The 24,535-nt window shown below is 39.7% G+C and overlaps 1 protein-coding gene and 1 pseudogene across 2 annotated transcripts in view; one reads left to right on the top strand and one right to left on the bottom strand.

Moving 5' to 3' along the window:
• Window positions 1-4,734, top strand: part of Rfx6 (regulatory factor X6) — a 45,482-nt gene extending 40,748 nt beyond the window's left edge. Inside the window, exons 15-16 of the mRNA XM_042261973.2 lie at window positions 298-510; window positions 3,376-4,734. Coding sequence (XP_042117907.1) covers window positions 298-510; window positions 3,376-3,551 — 389 coding nt within the window. The 3' untranslated portion in view covers window positions 3,552-4,734. The remainder of the gene's footprint in view (window positions 1-297; window positions 511-3,375) is intronic.
• Window positions 4,735-13,907: 9,173 nt separating this feature from the next.
• Window positions 13,908-14,924, bottom strand: LOC102922443 (small ubiquitin-related modifier 1 pseudogene; annotated as a pseudogene). Its single transcript, XR_013044996.1, has one exon. The product of XR_013044996.1 is annotated as a small ubiquitin-related modifier 1 pseudogene (transcript).
• Between the last annotated feature and the right edge of the window lie 9,611 nt (window positions 14,925-24,535).

The raw sequence follows: 24,535 nt of genomic DNA on the forward strand, positions 1-24,535 counted from the left end.
CAGTACTTGTGTCTTTCTTCATAAACATACTTTATAAATTTAGATAAAGAAAATATGGCAAAGATATAGTCAGTCTCAAAATGAATAATATGTCTGTTACCTTTTAACTCAAAAAATATAATAGTAAGCCATACCAAATGAAGGTGTAAATCCAACTCTCAAGTTCTTAATAGAAATGATATTGACCATTGATATTTTTAGGGCTATACTCAACTGTTGTTGCTATTTACTGAATCACCTTTCCTGGGGTGATTCAGTAACAAGCAAACAGACTATTCTCAACCTGTTCTATTCTAGGATACTATGGAAACAATATAAACTACTCAGAAGCTCAGAGGCTCGGATCGATGGTGAACCAACATGTTTCCGTCATCAGTAGTGTTCGCTCACTGCCTCCCTACAGTGACATCCATGATCCACTTAACATTTTAGACGACAGTGGCCGGAAACAGAGCAACTCGTTTTATCCAGACACATCCTCTCCAGTTGCATGTCGGACTCCTGTAGTAGGTAAAGTGTTTTCAGAGTCATTGGAAGCATTTTAAGAAGTGATGAACTTCAGATACACAGAATGATCTGGGGGGAAGTGTATGGGTGAACTAGGCATGTGTGGCCTTAAGGTAATTAATTCAACATTGGATTTGAAGTTGTTTTTGTATTTGCATGAAGAGTGAATTTCCATTCCTCATTCTTTGTATGATTAGTACATGCCTGATTTAACATCTATTACTCCTTTCAAAAAATAATAACTTATGTTTACTATGTATAAAAATTTTAGTATAGCTTGTTCCAAGGTATTCTAAATAGTAGTGAACTTTATGAGAACAGGAATGACACATTTTCTTCATTCTCTTATGACTATCATTGGACTCACAAGGAAGTGTCAAGAGTTATCTTTAGACCCCATAATCTCCATCAGAACCCCATACCACTGGGAATGTTTGCAAGAGTGTATCCTGTGATAGTAGCAGCTAGTGTTTTCTTAATTTTTTTTTTGTAAAATGAGATTGAATATCATGGCAGAAAATTTGTTGCTATGTTTATTGTTCTATAACATATAATTCAAACCAAAGTGAGAAAATCAGTGTGCCTGCTATGAAGTCTTCCAGCTGCTTCTTCCAACCTGAGCCTCATCTGTGAAGGGTCTAGATACACTACCTAGTTGGTTGCATGGTAGGAGCTTAGCAAATCAATGAGTGATGGAAGAGTAGAAACCAATCCAGAGGCTTCAGGTGTGGCCCCATGGCGGACCCCTTGACTGTCATGTGTGAAGCCTTGGGTTTGACTTCTAACACCAAACTAACAACCTTAAATCTGTATATACATTTAGTCTATTTTAATTAATAAGTTATTTCCGATAACATAGGTTTTGAACCTAAATCTATGAATACATTTAGTTTGGAAAATGAATAATGAAGTACCAAAGGGAAAGTATGCATTCATAAAGTATCAAAAAAAGTGTTAATGTTTATATGAGAGAATTAAATCTTCAATGGAATTGATTTTTACACTAGTGTAAGTGAAGGGCATAGGACACCCAATAGAAGCACGGGGAAAATGAAATAAATTCCATCTCTCATCACTCAGTGTACTTTTCCAATAATTCAATAGGAAGTACTTCTTCCCTTCCTGTGGCCATCACAAATGTGCCCTGAGTGGTCTAGCAGCTCATCTCCTGCTATCTGCTAATAGTCATTGCTTCTAGGTTACTCTAATGAAGCAGAAAATTCCACTTCAGGAAGTTTCCTCACCACCAGACTAAAATGTGCCGCGTTGCTATTGTTACTATTAGTTCTGTTTACTTGTGGAGATAATGGAAGCTTTGCGGGAACATGGCTTGGAAGTAGGGTGGATTCTAAGCTTTGGCTGTCAGAGCTGCCTACTGAGCATATGGCAAACTGGATTTCAGAGTGGAAGAGGAAGGGAGTGAGTGAACAAGCCCAGTGGGGCCTGGGACTCACTGTCTTCGTTAGTTATACAGCCTGATCCTTGGAGACGGAGCATGCATTGCCTTGACAATGGGAAGGCATCCGCCATGCCAGAGGGATGTGGACCTCTTGGACCATGCCAGAGGGATGTGGACCTCTTGGATATGTTCATGAGGCTTTGTAGAGCAACTGCATATCAGACTCTAGGTACGAGGATACTGAGGGAATCAGGACACAGCTTCTGCTTGAAGGAAGTTTATACTCTAGAAGGGGAGAGTAAGGCAATGAATACACAAAAGTATGCATTACAAAGATAATTTCATCATCACAGGCTTTCTCTCATATGTGGAACCTGGATTTAAATATATATATAATTATGTATGTACATATATATATATGTATATGAGAGAGGTACATTTATATATGTGTATGCATATAGGATCATGAAAAAGGAGGAATAACTCTTAATAGACATGGAATATATATGTACGTATATAATGGAATGCATGTGATGAGAAAGTAAGACATTGGAATGAATTGAGCAGGGGAAAACCAGCTGGAGTGGGAAGGGAGTTTGGGGAAGGCCAGTGGGAGACAGGAACAAACCAGAACAAGTATAAAGACCATAGATGCTATGATAAAACCCGTTACTAGAAATGTTAACCTAAAGCAATGCATTAAAAGGTAACTTTAGCTTCTCTGAAGTGTGTAAAGTGGCAGCTGGCAAAGTGGGAGCTGTCTGAGATAGGTGTCAGGAGTAGAATCCTGAGGCAGGAGCATTCAAGTTGAGAACTGGGCAATGCAGAAGCGTTGTGGAAATTGGATGGAGATGATCTAGACAGAAGAAATGGCCATTATAGAGCCTCTGGGATCAGAAAACAAGTTACCAATTTCTGGGGGCAGAAAGAAAATCCATGTGCCTTGAGCAGGTAAACAAGGGGGAGAGTGGAGCAAAGTGAATTTTAAAAGTCAGTTTAGGTAGGGTTTTATGAGTCATGGCAAGGAGACTGGGTTTTGTTCCTAGAGTATAGTAAGTAATGGTCGGCTGGAAAAAAAAGAGTAGAAACACATCAACAAGATCTTTCTAGCTCTTCCCTGGAGGGCAAGAGACCGAAGCAAAGATGAGAGCATGGGGCTGCTGTGTTGGTCAGGAAGCAATGGTGATCAGAGGTACAGGCAGAAGGCAGAGGCAGACGAGAGACATATTTTAGTGACAGGAGTAATATGATATTGAGTTTCCTTTATGAAATAGTACCTGGCAGGACAACAAATGGGAAAATTAGAAGAAAATATTATTGTTCTAGTGAACCATGACCACTCACACTTGAAATAGCTGATGTATGCTAAATGCAAAAAAAAAAAAAAAAAAAAAAAACATAAAGAGGTTCAAATTGAGTGGCACTATGTCAATTTGTTTTCAACTGTTGATTTTATTTTTCCCTTCTAGCTTCCAACTTGCAAACCCAGATTCCCTCCTCTTCATCCCAGTGTATGTATGGAACTTCTAATCAGTACCCAGTGCAAGAAACTCTGGACTCCAATGGAGCAAGCAATAGAGACATGGTGTCCTCTTTACCACCCATCAACACTGTGTTTATGGGGACAGCAGCTGGAGGCACCTAAAAAAACACTGTGAGATGCAGCTGAAACTCAAAATCTCAGTTGCATTGATGTCACTCTCCATCCCCAGGTGCCATGAGAGCAAAGATGATTCAGTGGCTGAACGTGTTTTTCAGATCGCTGATACTTGGGACAATGCCATAGTAAATGGAGATACTTGTATTGCACACAAAGAGGCTAAAATGTGAAGTCATTATTGATCATAACTTCAAACACTATCAAATGAAGCCAATGGAAATCTGAAGATGCAGACATTCCAAAGATGTAATATTTCACTTTCTAATTTATTGAAAAATATCTATGTTCCTTCGTCTTTGGTTTCTAAAATGAGAAAATATATTCAATGCCTTCACAATATCTTTAATTTATTAGGCTCTCCTAATCATTGTTTACTATCACTTATTTGACAAAAAGTCAAATGTCTATGTTCTACCTCCTGTGGAAATGTTTACAAGGTCAAGACTTAGGTATTCAGCCTAGACCAAAGTGACTTGACTTTCTTTCCCTGTGCATTAGTATGGTGATTTCTGTTACATAGCAGTGTTCCAATTCTATGTAACTGAATAGAAATGATAAACACTTTCCTTCTTTATTTAAAATGATGTGAGGAAATAAAAAAGAATGTGTGGAAGTGCTCACAAAGGTGTGGTTGTTCTTGGGACTGGTACTGTTCCTGAAGAATGTGGGGACTTGCAGGCCGAAGTATTTTGGGTATGAAATGAAAGAATAAATTGCTGCTTAAGACACTATAATTCGAGAGTGTTTATGTGTCAGACTCATGCCTGTACATTTTAAGAGACTCAGACTGTTTAATTTTCTGTGCTTTTAAAAGCACTTGTTTATAAAGTTCCTTTCTAAATGACTGGGAAGGAATAGGTATTCAGGGATTATCTGCATGCAAAGCCTAGTTCAGGAGTGAATTATGGGTAAGCTAATGCAACTGGTAGCATCATCTATCTATATATGTTTCTTTTTCTTTTCCATATGTTGTGGCTGTGAGATTCATGGCCTACACTAGAAAACTTCCATTAACTATAAAGAATCTCTTATTATGATAGACCTCATACTATTTGTGTAGAGAATTAGGTTACGCTATTAAGCTCCAGGTACATAAGATTTTATAGTGCCTGATATCCATGGTATATCATGCTGTGCTTCGCTAAAAATAAACTGTGGACTTGTTTTCAACAAGGAATTGACAATTGCTTGTGGACTTGTTGGAATATTGCTATCATTTGCTTAGTAGCATGCCCACTTAGTAGCATACAGTATGACCTAATGAACAAGAAGGGAAAGTTCACAGTATTAGCAAATCACAAGAAATACAAAGCTAGGTGTTCTATTCCTTCCAATAATAATATGGTGTGACTACAAAGAATGATGAAACTATAGGTTTGCAATGAAGTAACAGCATTAAGGAGTGTTTGAACATAGCTCTTGAGAGTTACAAACAAAAATTTCAAGGCATGTTTAGCATTGTCAGATGCTGTATTATATAATATGGAAAAATATAAAAATGAAGATGGCACTGCCATACCTTAAAACATCCTGGTGTGGAGACAAAGGGTTGGGGTGATAAGAAATTAAACCCTGAAGATTTAAGGGTAGAAAAATAGCATTGAATAAATGATGTTCCAGGAGCATCTTCCGGCGTTTGGGAATGAAGAGAGACAGACTGGAAAGGGGAGGCTGAGAACTATTTGGAAAACTATTTTATGTCAATGCCCAATAGTTGAGCACAGATAGATGTGGAGACATAACTCTAAGAGCATTTTCAAAGACATATGAGCATTCTTTCAGACAATGTAGTGTATGATCGTTCTCTAGACTTATTTTAAGGTATCGGGTGGAAATAGTTGACTAAGGTGTATACAGAAACCTGAAAGACAGGTGAGAAGCATCCCTGGGCTTCATATGCTCCTGGCTGATGCTAACTTCAAGAAGCAACACATGACTAACTTTCCCTTTGTCCCAGAGAATGGGCTTGGAGTCTGTATTTGTTAGATGAGTGACAGTGTTTCCCAATCCCGACTATTGGTATTCACACAAGATGGCTCTGCCTTTAGGACTATTCTTATTGTGCAAGATTTAGTTTAAAGTCCCTGGTCCTCAAACACTAAGTTCTAATAGAACTGCCTTCCTGTGACATATTTACAAATGCCTCTGGACAGGCAGTACAAATCCTACATGATTCAAAGGAGAGATGCCTTAACCTTCACCTAAGAGGAACAAGGGACCATGATATGGCACACTTACCTACATTTGCTTACGCTCATCATTTAAGAATTACTCCTTCGGAGTTCTAAGGCCTCGATGCTCACGACATTTTGGAGCATATTTTTTTTTTTGTTAATTTTAATTGCAATTTAAAGATCTTGTGTGGCTTCCAAGTGAACATTATGGAAGTTCTGTAGTATTCATTATAAAAAAGTAGCCATTCAAACTTTGCTTAAATGAAATGCAAAATTAAGGTTATAAACCCAAGTTTTAAAATGCTACATTTATAACTCAACTCTTAGGGTTTTTCTCTTTAAATTGTGCATAATTGTGACTACTGTTAAAGACAGGTAAATGTTTCAGTTGATTCAGTGAATCCTTAAAAAAATTTTTCTATTTTAAATTTTTTTCCTTTTATGTGCCAACCACAGTTTCCCCTCTTTCCTCTCCTCCTGCTCCTCCCCCATCTTTCCCCCATATTACCTCCCCATCCACTCCTCAGAAAGGGTAAGGCCTCCCATGGAAAGTCAAGGAAGTTGGGCACATCAAGTTGAGGCAGGCCCAAGCCCCTCCCCTCTGCATCAAGACTGAGCAAGCTATCTCTCCATAGGGAATGGGCTCCAAAAGGCCAGTTCATGCACCAGGGATAAATCCTGGTCCCACTGCCAGGGGCCCCACAAACTACCCAGGCCACACAACTGTCACCCACATTCAGAGGGCCGAGTTAGGTCTCCTGCAGGATCCCCAGCTGTCAGTCCAGAGTCCATGAGTTCCCACTAGCTTGGGTCAGCTAACGCTGGGTTTCCTCATCATGATCTTGACCAACGCCCCCCACCCCCTACTCCACCCTGGCTCATACAATCCCTCCTCCTCTTCAACTGGACTCCAGGTGCTCAGCCCTGTTCCTAGCGGTGGATCTCTGCGTCTACTTCCATCAGTCACTGGATGAAGGCTCTATGATGACAGTTAGGGGATTCACCAATCTGATTACAGGGGAAAAGATCAAGAACGTATGTCATAGCTGCAAATACACACACACACACACACACACACACACACACACACACACACCTGTGTTTTCTACACGGAATCACAGATCAGAATGCAGCTGGTTTATTTATTATTTATCTCTCCGGGTAGTTTTCTTCTAGGAGAAATCAGAGATCTCTCTAGTTATATGCTCACAAGTATATTTTCCAATAAAATGTTGGCAGCTTTTGTACATTAAAGACAAATTCCAACGACAATGGCACTAGAATCTAGTGCTGGGACAAGGGCTGTGAAAATATGGTGATGTGTGAGACGGATTTACACATTAAAGAACGGTCCTACTTCAAGAACCAGAAACACTTCTACGAAGAAAGGAAAAGTAGAGCAGTAGGCTGTGAGATTACTGCCCCCCAAACTTGGACTAATAGGAGATTTTTATATTAGACAGACTAACCAACTCAAGCATCTCCTTGGGATATGTGACTATAACAACTTAACCCCAAGAAACAGGCAGGTGGAGGCAGGGAGGATAATTTCTGAAAGAGGCTCCGGTGGGCAGCAGTGTGTGGGCTCCTCCAGCAGGACACTGACAGGACAGGCCCCTAGACCTGCCACAGAACAATGGAGTAACACTTGTGTCATCCTGACAATGTAGCACAATGGGTAGTGCTCCTGGGCCCATGGCATCTGCCCTCCAAGCCCCTGCTGGACGCAGTCTCCGTTCCGCCCATCAGGATACAGCAGCCTCACAGATACAGTGCTTTCAGTCCACTACAATGTGCAAGTCTTCTGCAAATGAAGTTGAGTAGCAGTGAATTTTAGGCTGACACATTTTATTGTTGATGAACTGAATCTGTTCTCATACAACCCACAAAAATAGGATAAACAAATGCTCTTATGCTTTTTGAAGTTTTAAGTCTATTCTTAACCGATAACACAAAAAGATGCAAGCTGGAGACATTAAAGGGATACCACATGATAATGTCTCTTTATATACATATTATTCCTCCAATCTCAGTCAGTCTAAACACACATATATGATAGAGAATATGTCATTATTGATGGTAAGAACTTTCAGATCATCTCCTGGCTCCCCTTACCTGTGCACTGGGGTTTGAACTCGGGGCCTTGCACAGTGAAACAAGAGGTCTGTTACTAGGCTACATCTCTAATTTTCCTTCCAGCTTCTTGAAATGCATGTTTCTCTTCTACTTTCATTTCTTTTTCTTTTTCTAAGACAGGGTTTCCCTGTTTAATAGCCCTAGCTGTCCTGGGACTTGTTTTGTAGACCACACTGGCCTCGAACTCACAGAGATCCACCTGCTTCTGCCTCCTGAGTGCTGGGATTAAAGGAGTGGGACAACATGCCCAGCTATGAAATACACATTTCTTGAAAGTCAAGGTAGGCAGGTAGTGCGTTCTCCTTCTCTAAGCCTCTAAAATGCACAAAGGGAGGAAAAGAGAAAGAGAAAACACTGGACATAAATAAATTCTGAAACACAAACCTAAAGGTGTTTCTTTGTGTGTTTATTTTGTTTGTTTGTTTGTTTGTTTGTTTGTTTGCTTACTTTTGTAGGAAGCACATGGTGTGATATACTTGAATCCCCTGGAAGGGGATATTATAGGACTTCAGTTTTCAACTTAACATAGAGAGACATTGGTTTCCACGCAATCACCACAATAGCTCTGTGCTCTTATTAACAAACTGTTCACACTGTCTTGTGGCAGCAGATGTATAATCCAGGGTAAGTTTTAGAAACTTCAGCAAAGGCCTCATAGAAAAGCAAACAATGGTGACTGTGCCACATTGGACATTTTGTTCTTTGGGAAAGATAGAAAGTGATGAATTTAAATGAAAGGTTATCGCTTCATCACATTCAATTATTGAACTTTAAAGTAAATCCTTGAGTTTATAGATGGCAAAGAGCACAATCTGCATGCTTCAAAAGCACATTAATTAAATGAAAAGAAAGTACTTTTTAGTTCTTCCTTGATTTTAGGGACAAATGGCTGAAAAACATGTTATAAGTGAACTATGATGAATGTATTCACTATTTTTAAGGTATTTGGTGTTTAAAGAGAGCTTGTCTTGATAAAAGTTTTTCCAGTAATATTCGACCCCTGAGCCAACCCCGTGATCCTTTATCTTTTTTTTTTGAGACAGGCTTATACTAAGTTGCCTTTGCTGGCCTTTATGGCATGATCCTCTTATATCAGCATCTTGAATGCTGGAATATCTGGCATGTACAATCTTGCCTAGATGAATCTCTTCAAAAATAATGATTTCGGGCAATATGAGCAACTTTTAGTAAAATTCTGTATTCTTTGTGAGTGTGCATGTGTCTGAGGTGTATCCATGTGTTCCTGTGCCTGGCTCTGTGTGTATACAAGTGTGAAGGTGCTTGTATATGTGCATGTTTGCATGTGCATGTGGAGAGTAGAGGTTGAAGTTGAGTGTCCGTATTGTCCTCCACTTTGAGCTTCTGAGAAGATGAAAGATCTCTCTTTATACCTTAAGCTCACTGACTGGTTAGACCGACTGGCCAGCACGTTCCAGGGGTCCCCTCATCTCTGCCTTTCCAGTACTATGGTTACAGATTCTCACCACCATGTCTAGCTTTTTATGTGGGTGCTGGGGATCAGACTCAGGTCCTCATGTTTTCTGGCAAGCACTTCGCTGCTTGAGGCATCTCTTCATGCCCCATGTTCTCTACTACATAGCCACAAACTCAACCTCATAGTACTTCTCTTGAAAAATGAACGTACGTGACAAGGAAGAGAAACATGTATTAATGCGTTCAGAGGACATTCTCTTGTATTGTTGGTATGGTTTTAACATTAAGGCTGAAGGTAACTGAAGAGGAAGAGGTCCACACCAAGATCTCTCGGTGTAATGCTATGGTTTTTCATCTTTTCTTAAGATACTTATGGAACCTCCAAGGAATCAGCGAACACATTTACAAAAGTGAAAAATTAACTACTCAATATGATATCTGCTCTAAAGTAAAGAGAAGCTATGCCTTTTATTAGTTCAAAACAAGGGTGCTATTCTCACCAATCAATAGTCACAGTGAGGGTCAGAGATTTACAGCCTCTAAGCATCCTTAAGCACACGGAGGCAAATATGAGCTTCGTGGGCAGTTCGTTAATCAGCACTTGTCATTTGGATTTGTGTGCTTTAGCTTATTAATGCTCTGCATGTGACCTCTGTGGAAAATAAAACTGTCCCCACATTTTAGATTGCAAACTGCCAAGATCTCTTGCCTTTGTATTTGTGTATATGGGGGATGATGTATTTGTGCTGTTAGACACATAGGCAGTTTTTCATCCATTATTATTGTGTGGCCCCCTTACAACTCACAGCATCCATTGTGACTTTCTGTTGTTTGAGGAAACTACTTAGAATCTAGAGACTGTACCCCGGAATGATACTTGCTGTGTTTTTATGGATAGCTGAGTAGTCGCTTGCCTGGGGATTACAGGACAACAAACCAGCAGAGAAAACCCTCTGAGGGTGCACCTCTCCCAGAGAAGAAATAGCCCATGGCATAGCTGTGTTTCTATTGTGTGTGGTTGCTCTCTAAGAAATACAAGGGCAAAGTGCCTTTGAAACCGACTGGTGAATCCCGACCTGCTCCTCTCCAAGTCAGTCATTGGCACAACTTGACTGCTAAGAGAGGCAGTGTGATTGATGCCTATGAGGCTTGTGCTGGGCTTACTGCTGTTGCACAAGTCTTCAGTAGGGAGCAAGATGTGTCAGGATGGTGTGGCCACTCCCAAAGCATTGTTAAGAAAAACAGTTCCTAAGTCCCAGACTCACTTCTTGAAATGCACAGGAATGAGTTTCCAGGTTCTTGTTAAGAGATAAAGACAAAATTGATGCAAAAATATGATTTCAGGATAGGACAAACACATACAGCACTTTATTTTTGTTAATTTTTAGGCTAACATACAAAAAATGGTTTCATTGTGGTATTTTCATATTTGTGTTTTATTTGTACACAGCTATTTAAAGCATGACAGAGTTCAGCAGATCTGTGTTAGGGATTTTGTTAGTGTATAGTCAGTCAGGTAACTTAGCTTCTCAGATGCTCATTTTCCTCATCTGAAAAATGAGATAGTTGAGCTATTTAGTATTATGGTTCCCGACATGCCAGGCTCCCTTAGTGCCGGCTGTTATCATCACTGTTATTCTAACCTCATAGAATCATTTGGTGCAAACCGTTCTTTTGTGTCTTTATGTGAAATGTAGACTGCACTCTTGCTAGAGTTCTCTTGGAAAAGACTCTAAATAAGAATGCTATATACAAATAAAAGAAAATGCAAGATCTAGTATATCATTAACTTCTGCACAGTAATTTTATAAAAGCAACCCTTATGGGATTAAAATATAGTTTAATTTTTAGACATGAAAATAAAATTACAACCAATATGTACACATATTCTACTGATATCATTCAATGATATTAATTTTCTTCTATGAGTCAGCAGTCCTACAAGGGGCTGTGTCAATGCTTATTTCAGTCTGATGTCTTTTGTTTTCCACAGATCTGCAATAAACACTAACAACATTAATTTTTTAGTAAACATTTCCGCAAGTGAGAAAATATTTTTCATTTTAAAAGTCAATTAATTCATATTTATAAAGTATAACTGATTAATCCAGATGGGAGGGGAGGTGGGAGGAGTAGAGGGAGGTGAAACTATAATCAGGATATATTATGTGAGGAAAAAAATCTATTTTCAATAAAAGGGAAAAGTATATATAACTTATTAAACTAATAATAAGAAATTATTCATGTGTTGGGCATTTCTAATGCCTTTTTAGCAATAAAATTAGGGACAAGATGTGTTGTTATTTTTTTCACAGTTGTAAGGGAAACCTTGGCCCAAACCATTCTCCCAGTGCACTAAGCTGGATGTCAACAGTCATTGCTGAAACACCCCATAGGTGTTCTGCAGACGCCCCTGTGTAGACACCCTGGACATTTGCTTCCTTCTGGATCACATCCCATCATGTGGCCCTGGAACTTGTTATGCTGTGAAAGCGACAAACCTGAGGTCATTGGTAAATCTCCCTGCTGCATCCTTTCCTAGGCATTCTATTGCTATATTCCTGAGCTCACTCACCTTCCTCACATGCTTGTGAGGCTGATGTTTTTAGTCTCAACTCCATCAGTCCTTCCATCCCTTCTAGAGGGATCTATCTTAAGTACAAATCAGGCCTCTACTTATGATCCTTCACTGGTTCCCCTTTGACCTTAGAACAAGGTCCACACTTGTGTGTGAGCTTTACCATAATTTTCCAACTCGGGGCTAATATTGATTAATGTAATGCATGTGGTTTGGAGGAATTTGCAGTCCAGTTTACAGGAGTTTTAGACAGCAAAGGGAACCACTCTGCTATTTTGGATTTGCACCGTGTTTTGTAGACCAGCTTAGGAAGTGTTGGCATGGGAAAGACAAATAGTCAATAGAGCCAGAAACACTTATAAAAACCAAGTAGCTACAATAGCTATATGATATTTCAAGACATTGGCATATGATACAAACTACATTGAAAATAGAACATTATTTAATGGAAGTTTTAAGCTCAATTCAGAGTCTTTCTAATGTGAGGCAAAGTGATACTGAGAAGTGACATAAAGTTCAATACTAGACTCATAAAGGCCCAAACTGATACTAAAGCCGAGGTGAGAAAGCTAATAGTGTGAGAATTCAATAAGCTCAATAAAGTTTATTCTTCTTCCTTATGCTTCTCTTGAGCCTCGAGGATCCTTGTTTAACCTTCTAGACAGATGTTGCCATCTCTGTCCTGAAACCCCAGCACCTCCCCCATATACTCCCTGTACAATCCTATGGCAGGCATACACACTCAACAAATGCTTGTACCATTCCTCAGGAGACAGATGTTACGATGTGCACTGGGACATTATTTCTGCTAGCAAGATATTGGCAATTTTTCAATTGAGACCAATAAATAAATGTGTTGTGGAATGTTTGTTTAACTATGCAAAGAAGTGTTGCATTTGTTTAATTATGTAAGGATGTGCTGGTGTTTTACTTTTCCTGCCTAAGGTACCTGATTGGTCTAATAAAAAAGCTCAACAGCCAATAGTGAGGGAGGAGGTATAGGTGGGACTTATGGACAGGGAGAGTAAGTAAAGGAGGAATTTAGGCTCAGGGAAGAAAAGAAAAAAAATATGCCAGAGAGACCAGGGGCCTGCCAGCCAGACATGGAGGAAGCAGGAAAGTAGTACATACAGAATAAAAGAAAGGTAAAAAGTCCCAGGGTAAAACATAGATGAATAGAAACAGGTTAAATTAAGTTAAAGGAGCTAGTGGGATAAGCCTAGGCTAAGGCTGAGCATTTATAATTCATAATAAGTCTCTGTGTTTTTATTTGGGAGCTGGTTGGTGGCTCAAAGAAAATGTCAACTACATACATGGAGTTTTAAAAGAACAAATATGTATGCAATGCAACACTATAATTCAAGAAAATAGTAATGAAATCTAAACACAGTAATAAAATTAAGTTGAAAATGTTGACAAAATACAGCTCAAAAGAATAAATTTTAATAGCTATATGTATTTCAAAACCATAAAAATTATTATTTATAAGTGAACATGTTATAAAAGTACAAACATGAAATTGGGTAGTATATAAGTAAACATAGTCATGCACACACACAAACATACATATATACATACATATATATGTGGGTTATCTTCAAGATAATGATTACTTCTGAGAGGGGAAGAGAGGCTTGGAAAGATAGTTTCGTAGTTAAGAGCACACACTAAGTACTGTTCCTGCCGAGGGCTGGAATTTGGTTCCTAGCACCTATGTTGGGTGGTTCACAACCCCCTGTAACTCCAGCTCCAGGGAAACCAGGCACCTCTGCCTTCTGTGGGACCTGTATTCATCTTCACATGAACAAAATTAAAAGTAACAAAAATATATTTTTTTTTAAAAAAAAAAGAGAGGGGAAAAATGAGATCAGGTCATGAGCTTTATTTTGTATCTGAAACACCTTGGTTCTAAAAAAGTGAAACAAATTTGTCGGACTATATTTGTTAAAGTTTGACGTTAAATGCCCTGATGTTGATGTGATAGTAGACATCCCTTTCAATAAGTTAAAATGTTCCATATTATGTTTTGCACGAATAACTTTATTATTAACTGCTGATGAAAATTAGAGCATAATATCTGGGCTCCCCTGACAAGACGGGCTCAATCTTCGAGATGCTCTCTCTTCAGCAAAGCTGCCTTTACAGTTAGTTGTTACTCTGACCGTATCATTTTGACTCCATGTCATCTTGACTCCAAACCTGGTATTCTGTTCTTAGTCCGATCCTCAGATTTTAGAAGCAGCTTCAACCCGAGGAGAGGTCGTTTTCCACAGTTCAGTTCTCTGAAAACGTCCATCTATCCCCTGGAAATCACAGGCCAGGTGTGAAGCAGCCACATGCTGGAATCGCTGGCTGGTTGGAAAGCATAGGAAACCTCAAACTGGCCCTCAGAAGGGTAGCCTCGTGCGTGGTGCATATATGCAGTTTAGAAGAGGGCAATAGGAAGGAAGCTGAGGTCTGGTCACCAAAATCAGCACCGTAAAAACAACCAATAATGAATACCGATCGCTAGAATTCAGATCACCAGATGTTCCAAAGAGATGGTGTGACAGTCTTCAATTTTCACTCCGAATACCACATTACAAAAGAACGATTTAAAAAAATAATCATAAAACAGCATTGAGGGAAAGGAAAATTCACAAAGAACATCTAAACCGTCGAATGACCTCCCGTTTGTTCCTGGTAGACTTCAATCATGTCTTCCTCCTCCAACCCCAGCTCTTCAGGAGTGTGGTTGTCGGCGATCCTCTGGCCTTCGAAGAGAAACTTCAGCGAGTTCGATGGGACGCCCTGCCTTTGACAGTAGGATTCCTTGAGTTTCTTGAGTTGCGTGGTCGTTTTCACCTTGAAGTGGACCTCGTTTCCGTCTTGGGCGATGACTTTGACTTCGATAACCTTCCCTTCCTTCTTATCCTCTAAGACCACACTGGAAAGCTTTGCCTCCTGGTGAGACATGAAGACCGATGGTTTCCCCAGAGGAGTCTCCGTAGCAACCGCCCGCGACTCTTCACAACAGCTCACGCCGTGGCTGGAGGACTTCCTGTACATCTTGTGTCACTTCCGGGTTCCAGAAGGTTAGCATCCAAAACCATTGTGGGGGAGGGGTGGTGGTAGCAGATCGGCAGAGCAATCCCACATTTCAGTCCACAAGGAAAGGACAGCGAGCGCTCTATTTCATATGATTTTAAGTTAAAAAAAAAAAAAAAAAAGCTTTAAAATGTGTAGCCCAGGCTGGTCTCAAACTTGTGATCCTCCTGCCTCCACCTCCTAAAGCAAATCCTACCGGACTGATGAGGGGTCCCTGGCAGTAGTGGGACCTGGATTTATCCCTAGTGCATGAACTGGCTTTTTGGAGCCCATTCCCTAGAGAGGGATACCTTGCTCAGCCTCGATATAGGGGCAGGGCCTTGGTATGCCCGAGTTGGTTGACTCCCCACGGGAGGCCTTACCCTCTCTGAGGAGTGGATGGGGGAACTGAAGAGGGGTTAGCGAAAGGAGAGGATGAAGGGGGAACTGTGGTTGGTATGTAAAATGGAAAAAAACTTTTAAATAAAAATTGTTTTAAAAAGTTACCTTTGAAAGAGGAGAGCTTTCTTAATTTTAAAATTAAAACTTCATCTATATACATTGGTTGGACAATGTAGCAGTGAATGGAACAGAATTAGTGCTATTAAGAGTTAAAAGAGAAATGAAATCCCACTAGCAATGTTTGCCTCTTTAGAGAAATCAGTTAGGCAGTAATTAATATGTTCTCAGCAAAGATGGAGAATGTTTTTCCTAATTACAGTAGTAAAGATGCTTAGGAATTAAAAAAAGAAAGGAATCACTCATAAATAAAGCCTGCATATATAATTTTATACATACACAAATGTCCGCGTGGATATATGATTTTAACTCATCTCTGTACATACTGGTATATACTTACTGCTTGTGAACCTTTCTGTATTGTATAGTTGATTTTGATAGAAAATTGTTGGGAGCTGTATAGTCTTTTCATTTGAGTATGTTGTAACAATCAATTCCCAACTACTGTATCTCCCCACCACATATACCCTTTCAAAAGAGTCTCACTACCTAGGTCAGGCTAGTCTTGAACTCACAATCCTCCTTTAAAGGAGGGAAGCAAGCAGAAAACTTCCAAATGCTAGGATTATAGGTGAGTACCAATCAGCCCTGGCCAATTGGTGTGTGTGTGTGTGTGTGTGTGTGTGTGTGTGTGTGTGTGTGTACACACATGTGCGTGCACAAGCTCGTGCACTATAGGTCAATGTCAACTGACCTAGTATACATTTACTGTCAACTTGAAACAGCCTAGAATCCCCTGAAAATGGAGTCTTACTCAGGTAATTACCAGGTTGGTCTGTGGGTGTGCCTGTGAGAGTTTGTATTGATTGATAAAGGTGGGCACAGCCCTCTGTGAGTGGCACCATCCATAGAAGGTCCTGGGTTATCAAGACCTAATCACGAGCTTGTGTGTCAGAGAATAAGTCAAAAATCACCATTCCTCTGTTTTCTGCTACAAGCTCCTGCTGGAGCTCTTCCTTGAATGGAATCGTAAACTAAATAACCCCCTTCTCACCCACATTGCCTCTGGTCTCAATGTTTATTGTAACAACAGAATATTGGGGATCTCCTTCAGTTGCACCTCATTCTTTTGAGACAAGTTTGGCTAGCCAGCAAACTCCAAGAAGCAGCCTGTCATGGCTTCCCCAGCCCTGAGAATATCTCAGTGCTTGCGATCTGAACTCAGGTCCCCATGCTAGCTTGGCAGGAACTTCACCAACTGAGCCATCTTCCAGCTTCCCAACTTCATTATTTTTAAAAGTGGTTTATAGTCTGAATGAAGAATAATTTCTTAGCTCACTGGAAATGATAAATAATAATGCCATCTTAGTTTTCATTGAACTTTAATATGTAAATTCAAGTATAAAATATTCCTGATCACAAGGACTTGTCTAGATGGTGGACTAAACTTCTCGGATAGTTTCAGCCTCAGATGTGTCCATGCCTAATGCCTGTATTATCCTAGTTGGCTATTAGTCTTTCCAGTGAATGGCATTTTAGGGGTATGCATATGATTTTGCCTGCCTTGGAGTTAGAACATTGAAAATACTTAAAGCAAAGTTCTTAAGATATGACTAATGTATTTCACTATTCTTACAGAATTCTTTCTAAAATATTAACAAGACACATTAATGATTTTCACAACAATAATATTTAATATATTGGTTTATACTCATGCTTAGCATTTAGAATATCTTAAAAGTGGGTGATTGTTAATAGCTTTGTTGGTCTGAATCCCCCTAAAAGACCTTCAAAACACAATCATTTCTCTGCGTTCAAATGAACTATATCTTTAGAGACAGGGAGATCTATGAAGGAATTGTAATAGAGTAGATAAGAGATGATAAACACCACATATAATGGGCAGCAAGTAAAGTGTAAGTGAGAGAAAACAGCAATAAGCATCCATGCTGTTGAAATCTGGGCACGATAGAGGTCACAACTTGACCCACTATCAATGGCAATGTCACAATTCGTACTTTCAAGTTCAGTGAGTATTGATGAGGTTATAAACATATGGCTTCCTCCCTTGAAATTATTCCTCCATGCAAACAAACCTCTCAATAGCCTAGCAACTTGTCTGCTTGCAATGTTGAGTGGCTATCTCACATTCCCTTAGACAAGAGAAACTATCCAGGCACATCTTCCACATGGACTTTCCTAAGGAATCAAATTCAATTTCTTGTCCAAGGTCAGAGCAAGCATTATTCATCAAAGACTTTCTCAAGTCATGAGAAGATAAATCTTTTGCTGGAGACAATTTTGTCTACTGAAGCAGAAGCAAATTCTAGGTCCAAGCCTTAGGTGTAAAATGAAAGTTATGTTCAGTTCTTAAAATTCCTTGGGTTACTACAATTTCTTAGTTAGTGGCAAATGTACTATGGTATTGTAGGCATGATACAGTTAAGGCCTCAACACTTGCAATAAATGTGAAAAGCTTTAAAAAAAAGGAGAATATTAGCCAGGTGTGATGATATACATCTGTAATACCATCAGTTGAGTGCTGTGGGATGGTCTGTATATCAAATTAGTCTGATTGGTCAATAAATAAAACACTGATTGGCCATTGGCTAGGCAGGAAGTATATAGGTGGGACTAACAGAGAGGAGAAAAGAAAGAACAGGAAGGCAGAAGGAGTCACTGCCAGCCACCTCCATGACAAGCAGCATGTGAAGATGCCGGTAAGCCACGAGCCATGTGGCAAGGTATGGATTTATGGAAATGGATTAATTTAAGATATAAGGACAGTTAGCAAGAAGCCTGCCACGGCCATACAGTTTGTAAGCAATATAAGTCTCTGTGTTTACTTGGTTGGGTCTGAGCTGCTGTGGGATTGGCGGGTGACAGAGATTTGTCCTGACTGTGGGCAAGGCAGGAAAACTCTAGTTACAGCTGAGGCTGAGACCGAAGGATTGAGGGTAACATGGGCTACATAGTGAGTTTAAGTTCATCATGGGTATATTGAAAAAAAAAAACAAAATGCTAAAAATAAGGAATAAACAGAAAGCACAGAGAATATTTAATTGATGGAGCATTAGAGAAGGTGGTGGCAAGAGATGGGAGGCAAACAACCTGATCAGGAGACTGCGCATGTGTTACTAACTGACTAAGAGTTACAGAAGGAAGTGAAGTGCTCCTGGAGTGATATCTGATGAAGAGCAGAAAGAGGAATAACCATTTTAAATAGGTGGACCTTGCGGTGCCTTAGGAGCATGCCCCAACCAACTTACTTTCGTTCTAGAACTCTTGGGAACTGTAGTTGTTGGATTACACACATGTGGTCATTAAGGTTTTTTTTTTTTTTTTAAATTATGAGCAGTATCAGCAGCACCATGACGTCCTCTGCACATGCTGCCCACCATGTTTTCTTGTACCTCATCAAGACTTGCAACGTGTGTCTGTTGATAAACCTTGTTCTTCAAAGTCTCCACATCCTGGCAAATGAGGTCTGGAATAGTGCAAGAAAGTAGTGAGTGGAGGTAAAAGTCCACATCAGACCCAGTTCCTTGTTTGATTGATTATCTCTTAATTAGTACATCAGCAATAAAATGGTGTAACGAGATTGCGTATCTTCCTCCAAGTTTAGTGTTCCTCATCCCCAAAACAAGCCCTGTTATCAAAGCAACAACACCACAAAAATCTTCATAAGGCAGGATGGGAATGAAATCCAAGTCAATGGATATATCTCACATCATTCAGAGTGTCTGAACTGAGTTAGAAAGGATTCCAAAAACACATAAAAATAAACCATTTTTCCTGGTGAAGCAGAATGATGTGATTCAGCCACAGGTAACCGTGAGCAGGCTTGCTAGCAGACATTACACTTTTTTTTTTATTACCCAGTAAAAGGTACAGTAGACCCCCACATACTTTGTTTTTGATCTCCAGCTCATCTCTGAGACCCACTGGCATGTGCTTGTAGACATTAAGATAAGTCTTATGATTACAAGCAGTAAAGTCGCTGCTCATGCAAAGTATGTGCATTGGACAAAGCTGCGATGGAAAGAAACCCCTGAGGATGCTTATATCTAGAGCATTGAGCCAGGTTTAGAAATGTGTCGAAGTGTCCTGTTTTTGTTTTGTTTTTTTGTTTTTTTGAGACAGGGTTTCTCTGTGTAGCACTGGTTGACCTGGAACTCACTCTGAAGACCAGGTTGGCCTTGAACTTACAGAGACTTGCCTTCCTCTGCCTCCTGCATGCTGGGATTAAAGGCATGTGCCACTGGTGTATTTCATTGGCTGAAGGTTTAGTCGCTTGTCCTTCTGGCTCCATGAATGTGTATAAATGTCAAACTAGCATTGTCAGAACATGTAACTTCCTTGGGCTCCCTTCTTCTAATATCTCTGTGTTGCTGAAGTGTTCACATTTCTTTAAATCAATTGCCATCCCTAGTTTCCTTTTTCATCTTTCTGCTTTGACATGTGGCTGATGCGACAATTCTTTATCCACTCTGCCTTACACATTGCCAACTGTCATTACCTTTCATTAGCAGCTCTAAGTTCTTTTATGAATAGATCAGTCAACACACAAAGCACATATTGTGAAGCATCAAGGCTTGTCATCTGAAGAAGGGGAGGCAGAGTTTCCAAAGGCCAACAGCCTTTGCCTGACAGACCTCATTTCCTATCTGGTGCTTGACTGTCATACAAACAACTAAGATCTGTGTCCCGGGAACCAGAACCAATGCAAGGAATCAGAAATGGGGAATAAATGAGTTTGTAGCATCAGAATGACCCAAAATCTCAGTGGCCCTTAATAAAGTTGTACTGCATGATCTGAGAGACGTTAAGTATTATTACCACCTGAATGGCATGTATCCAAAAGACATATTCATAGAAACTCCACCATACTTTATACATTTTATTCACATGCTTCAAGAAACAGATTAATGCATCAAACACCTAGGGCATTCTGGAATAAATTTGCCCCTACATCATTCTCATAAAAAAAAATAAAGAAATAAAGAGCATTTATTCTGGAAGCCATGACTAGTACATACATAAACTGTAGATTACGTAAGCACATTTTGGGGTTTCTTGGCACAAAGCTGAGATACGTGCCCTTTACTTAAAATGCAAAGAAGAGAAAAAGAGAACCATGGAGTCAGAATGATGACGTAGGAAAAGAAGATAATAGATAATTTAAGTTAGAAAACAAGCAGAAGCAAACATTCTGTGGCTCTGTGGAGTCACAGAAATGAATAAAGGACAGATTTTTAATCATAGAATGGCAACTCCTACCAATAATGTAGGAGTTGAAACCATTTTAAATGTTCTGATCCCAGTGCGCCAGCCCCTTACTTCTTCCGGAGAGTTTTTTTTTTTTTTTTTTTCCTTTTTGGCGATGGCACAGATGGACTCACAACTGGGGAGAAGGTACAAAGATTCTATCAGGCAGCTGAACTAGGCCAGCTGACCTATCTTCCTCGGGGCTTGGTTGATCATTACCTTTGATCAAATAGAAGGCCACATGTTCCAGCTGCCCTTATGCCCTGGTTACTACAGTGGGAGAAAGGAAGGCAAAAGCGAGCAAGACAGGGAATTTAGGGCAAGGCAGATATGTGAATTTGCATATCTGCTCGAATCCAAGCAAGTCATATGTGTCCAAATTATTAATTAAAAAAAACATATTTAGATGAGATAGAAATGGCTCCCAATAAGTTTTATGTGCTTCCTGTAGTGGAAATGATGAGCTCGTGAAAGGAATTGGAACTACTAAAATTAGAAAAGTACATAGAAAGACTTTTTAAAATACATTAAAACATAAAAGTATATGAAACTTAGAATTATGTATATACATAGGAAATGCTGAATGTTTGACTGGGTGTGAAGAACAGAAGTGCATGGGGTGAAAAGAAGGGTTAGGCTGAGAGCAGTTACTTCCTATGCCTTCATATTGAATCTTTGTTGAATGCAGACATGTAAGGACCACTCCCCCACCCCACCCCCCGCAGACTTCCCAGTGGTACATTATCGTTTCAGGCAGTGGCTTTCAACCTTCCTAATGCTGCAACCCTTTAGTACAGTTCCTCATGTGGTGACCTCCAACCATAAAATTATTTTCGTTGCTACTTCATAACCGTAATTTGCTATTGTGAATTGTAGCGTAAATATATGCTGTGTAGGATGTCTGATACGTGACTTCTGTGAAAGGGTCATTCAAGCCCCAACGATGTCATGACCCACAAGTTGAGAACAATTGGTTTAAGGAGTATCATATTGTCAGTGAACAATCTTTGCTTTCTATATGGAGGTTGCTGTTTTGGTAGAACACAGGATGTACCTAGATACTTCTGCAAGCAAACAGTGTACAAAATTAAGGCTTTCTTCCCCAAATGAGTTTTAAAACTTAGTGTCATTTGAGACAGATACAAAAAAGCAGTAAGTATGCGAGAACAACTGACAAATTAATATGTATAAAAGCATGCTTTTTTCTTTAAAATGTTCAGTTTGGCATAAATATGAAGGAGATGGAGTAATTGAACTTCAGGTCATTGACAGTGATTTTCTATGATGTAAGAAACTACAGGGGACTTTGAGTTTAGTAATTTTCTGTATCCATTAAATGATGACTGTTATAATAATTAGAAAAAAATTCTAAAATACTGTATACTATAGGTTGTACTAAAAAATGTCACTAAATTGGGCTTGCGATACATATCCTACAGATTCTTGATGCTTTGCTGATAACCAGGAACTAATCAGAGCCCTCTTGAAAAGTCTCCTGCTTGCTCTGTTTTAATCTGTTGAGTCAGGGCTGAGAGAGTCAAACCCTGAATACTTGCCTTGCCTTTGAAAGACCGCTTTGCATTAGAAATGGTAGGTATCGGTCAGTAAAAGACAGGTAAACAATAACTTTTCTAGATATTAATGCAAAATATAGCGGACAATATGGACGGTTCCAAACCAAAATTAATTTGGATAAAAGGAAAATATTTGGAGAATGTGTCCATGGAGGTAAATGAATAAACTCAGAATGTGGGAAGCCCTCACATCTGGAAGACAAGAGGAGTGGGTGGATGGGTGAGAGGTCATGGGAAGCTTGAACAAAGCCCTAGAGTGATGTCACTGAGAATGCGATTGCTTGAGCCTTCGAGATAAGTCTATCTTCTTTCAATTTTTAACGGAAAATGAAGCTGAGTAAGAGCTCAAGTTTTATTCATTAACTTTGAAAGACTACAGACTAAGACTTTCAAATCTTAACATGAAAATGTGTGATTACACAGTAATGCCATTTTCTTCGATGCTTCTGCTCAGACAGGGATTGACTTCCATGTCAGTTCACCAGCTCAGATGTGACAAAGTGGCCCAGTTCATCCTTATGACACTGACAAATTCATATGTTCAATTCTGAAAATGTGGTTTCTTTTTTAGATGTTGTAAATTTTATTAGGAAAAAAAAAAACCTTTCAAACCAAAAGCCATCACACACCAAAATTAACCAGATCCTAGTATATGTATTCAGTGAAAGTCTATATAGTTAGGATAGACATTTGGAAAGGAAGCGGGGTGGGGGGGTGGGGGGGTGGGCTTTATGTTGGATTTTACGTTTGCAGATATAAAATGTGTGTAAAGACAACTTTGCACATTATGGCAACTTAAACTACTCCCATCTTGGACATAATATGCTCACTGTGAGAACAGCATTCTTCCTACCAACAGTGGCCAGCAGGAAATCTGAATCTCCTTCCTAAATAGCAAAAGTCAGAATGGGATTTCAGGACTCAGATCCCATCCCTGTAACTTCACTTTCAACCATGTATTGTATTCCTGATCACTGTCAACAGCTGGGGGTGTTCTGGCAGAAGACAGAGCATGTTTTTTTGTTTTGTTTTGTTTTGTTTTGTTTTTTAGCTGCTCAGCTGAGTTCAGCAACAGCCTCAGAGCTAATAATCCCTCCAGTATGACTCTCATATTTCACTGTATACAACTGTCACTCAGTGGTTGCTGCTAAATTTGGTCTGTCTTAAGAGGGCTGTTGTAACTCAGGTAAATAGATACCTTCCATTTCACAGTCACCCCATTTTTAGGACTCCTAGGAACGAGTGTGTCTGGAGTAGATAGCTGTCCACGTACACACGGTAGAAGATAGCGTCTCTTCAGCACGGCATTGTCTGAAATCGCTGTCTCCACGAAGAGCATCCGCAACCGGCTTTGTCAAACAGAGTCAGGTCAGATCAAAGCCAGGCTCTGTGAGCAAGGCTCCTGGCAAGACCAAGACAGGCTGTGGAGAACAATCGGGCAGCGGCGGCCCAGCTGATGGGTTCCCGTGCTCCCTGATCTGATCGCCTTCATTTCAAACCGGCTGATAAGAGCGGGAAAAGCATCGGAACAGGACAAAGACTAATGATAGGATATTTTTAACAGGCTCACACAAAACCTAGAGAAACAAATAAAAATCCCCAAGGAATAGCAAGATCTTTTCACGATGAATTGTGTTGACCACATAGTTTCCCCTACAAAACTGTTTTAGGGACTTTTACCCCACACCTTCCAAGACTCAGGAGAAGCGGTTGGTCTGTGAAGCAGTTTGTCAAGAACGCACGCACCAATGACCTATCACTTTTGGAGGGACACCTAGATAGGATGCTAGGAGCAGGCTCATAAGCATGGGTATACCCTAGGGACCGTCTTAGCTCATGGGGATTGTAAACCAGATGATGTTAAAGGTACAAGCAGTCCCAGTGATATTCAGTGTTCTAGAAAGAATTGCTTTTCTGAACTGATTATGTTCTGTGAACAAGAAGTTTTTATTCTGAGCCCGATAGGAATCCAGGCATTGACAAGTCTCCAGTCCTTCGCCCTTCCTTTCCTAGGGCTCTTAACATGGCTCCGTAGGTTTTGATTCATACATTTTCCAGCGTGTTCCTGCACTATTATGGGTTTATATACTTTCAATAAGTTTTAGAATTATTATAATAACTATGAGTTCATATTACCAAATCAAAATAAAATTACATCTTTCCCCCCCTTAAATATAAGTAGAACCAAATTTTATGAAATTTTTGCCTGTCTTTAAAGGTTTTTTTTTTTACTAGTGGGCACTCATGAAATTTAGACCAACGGCTGTGGAGCCTTCACGG

The sequence above is a fragment of the Peromyscus maniculatus genome, chromosome 16 (assembly GCF_049852395.1).
Source record: "Peromyscus maniculatus bairdii isolate BWxNUB_F1_BW_parent chromosome 16, HU_Pman_BW_mat_3.1, whole genome shotgun sequence".
Taxonomy (NCBI): Eukaryota; Metazoa; Chordata; class Mammalia; order Rodentia; family Cricetidae; genus Peromyscus; species Peromyscus maniculatus.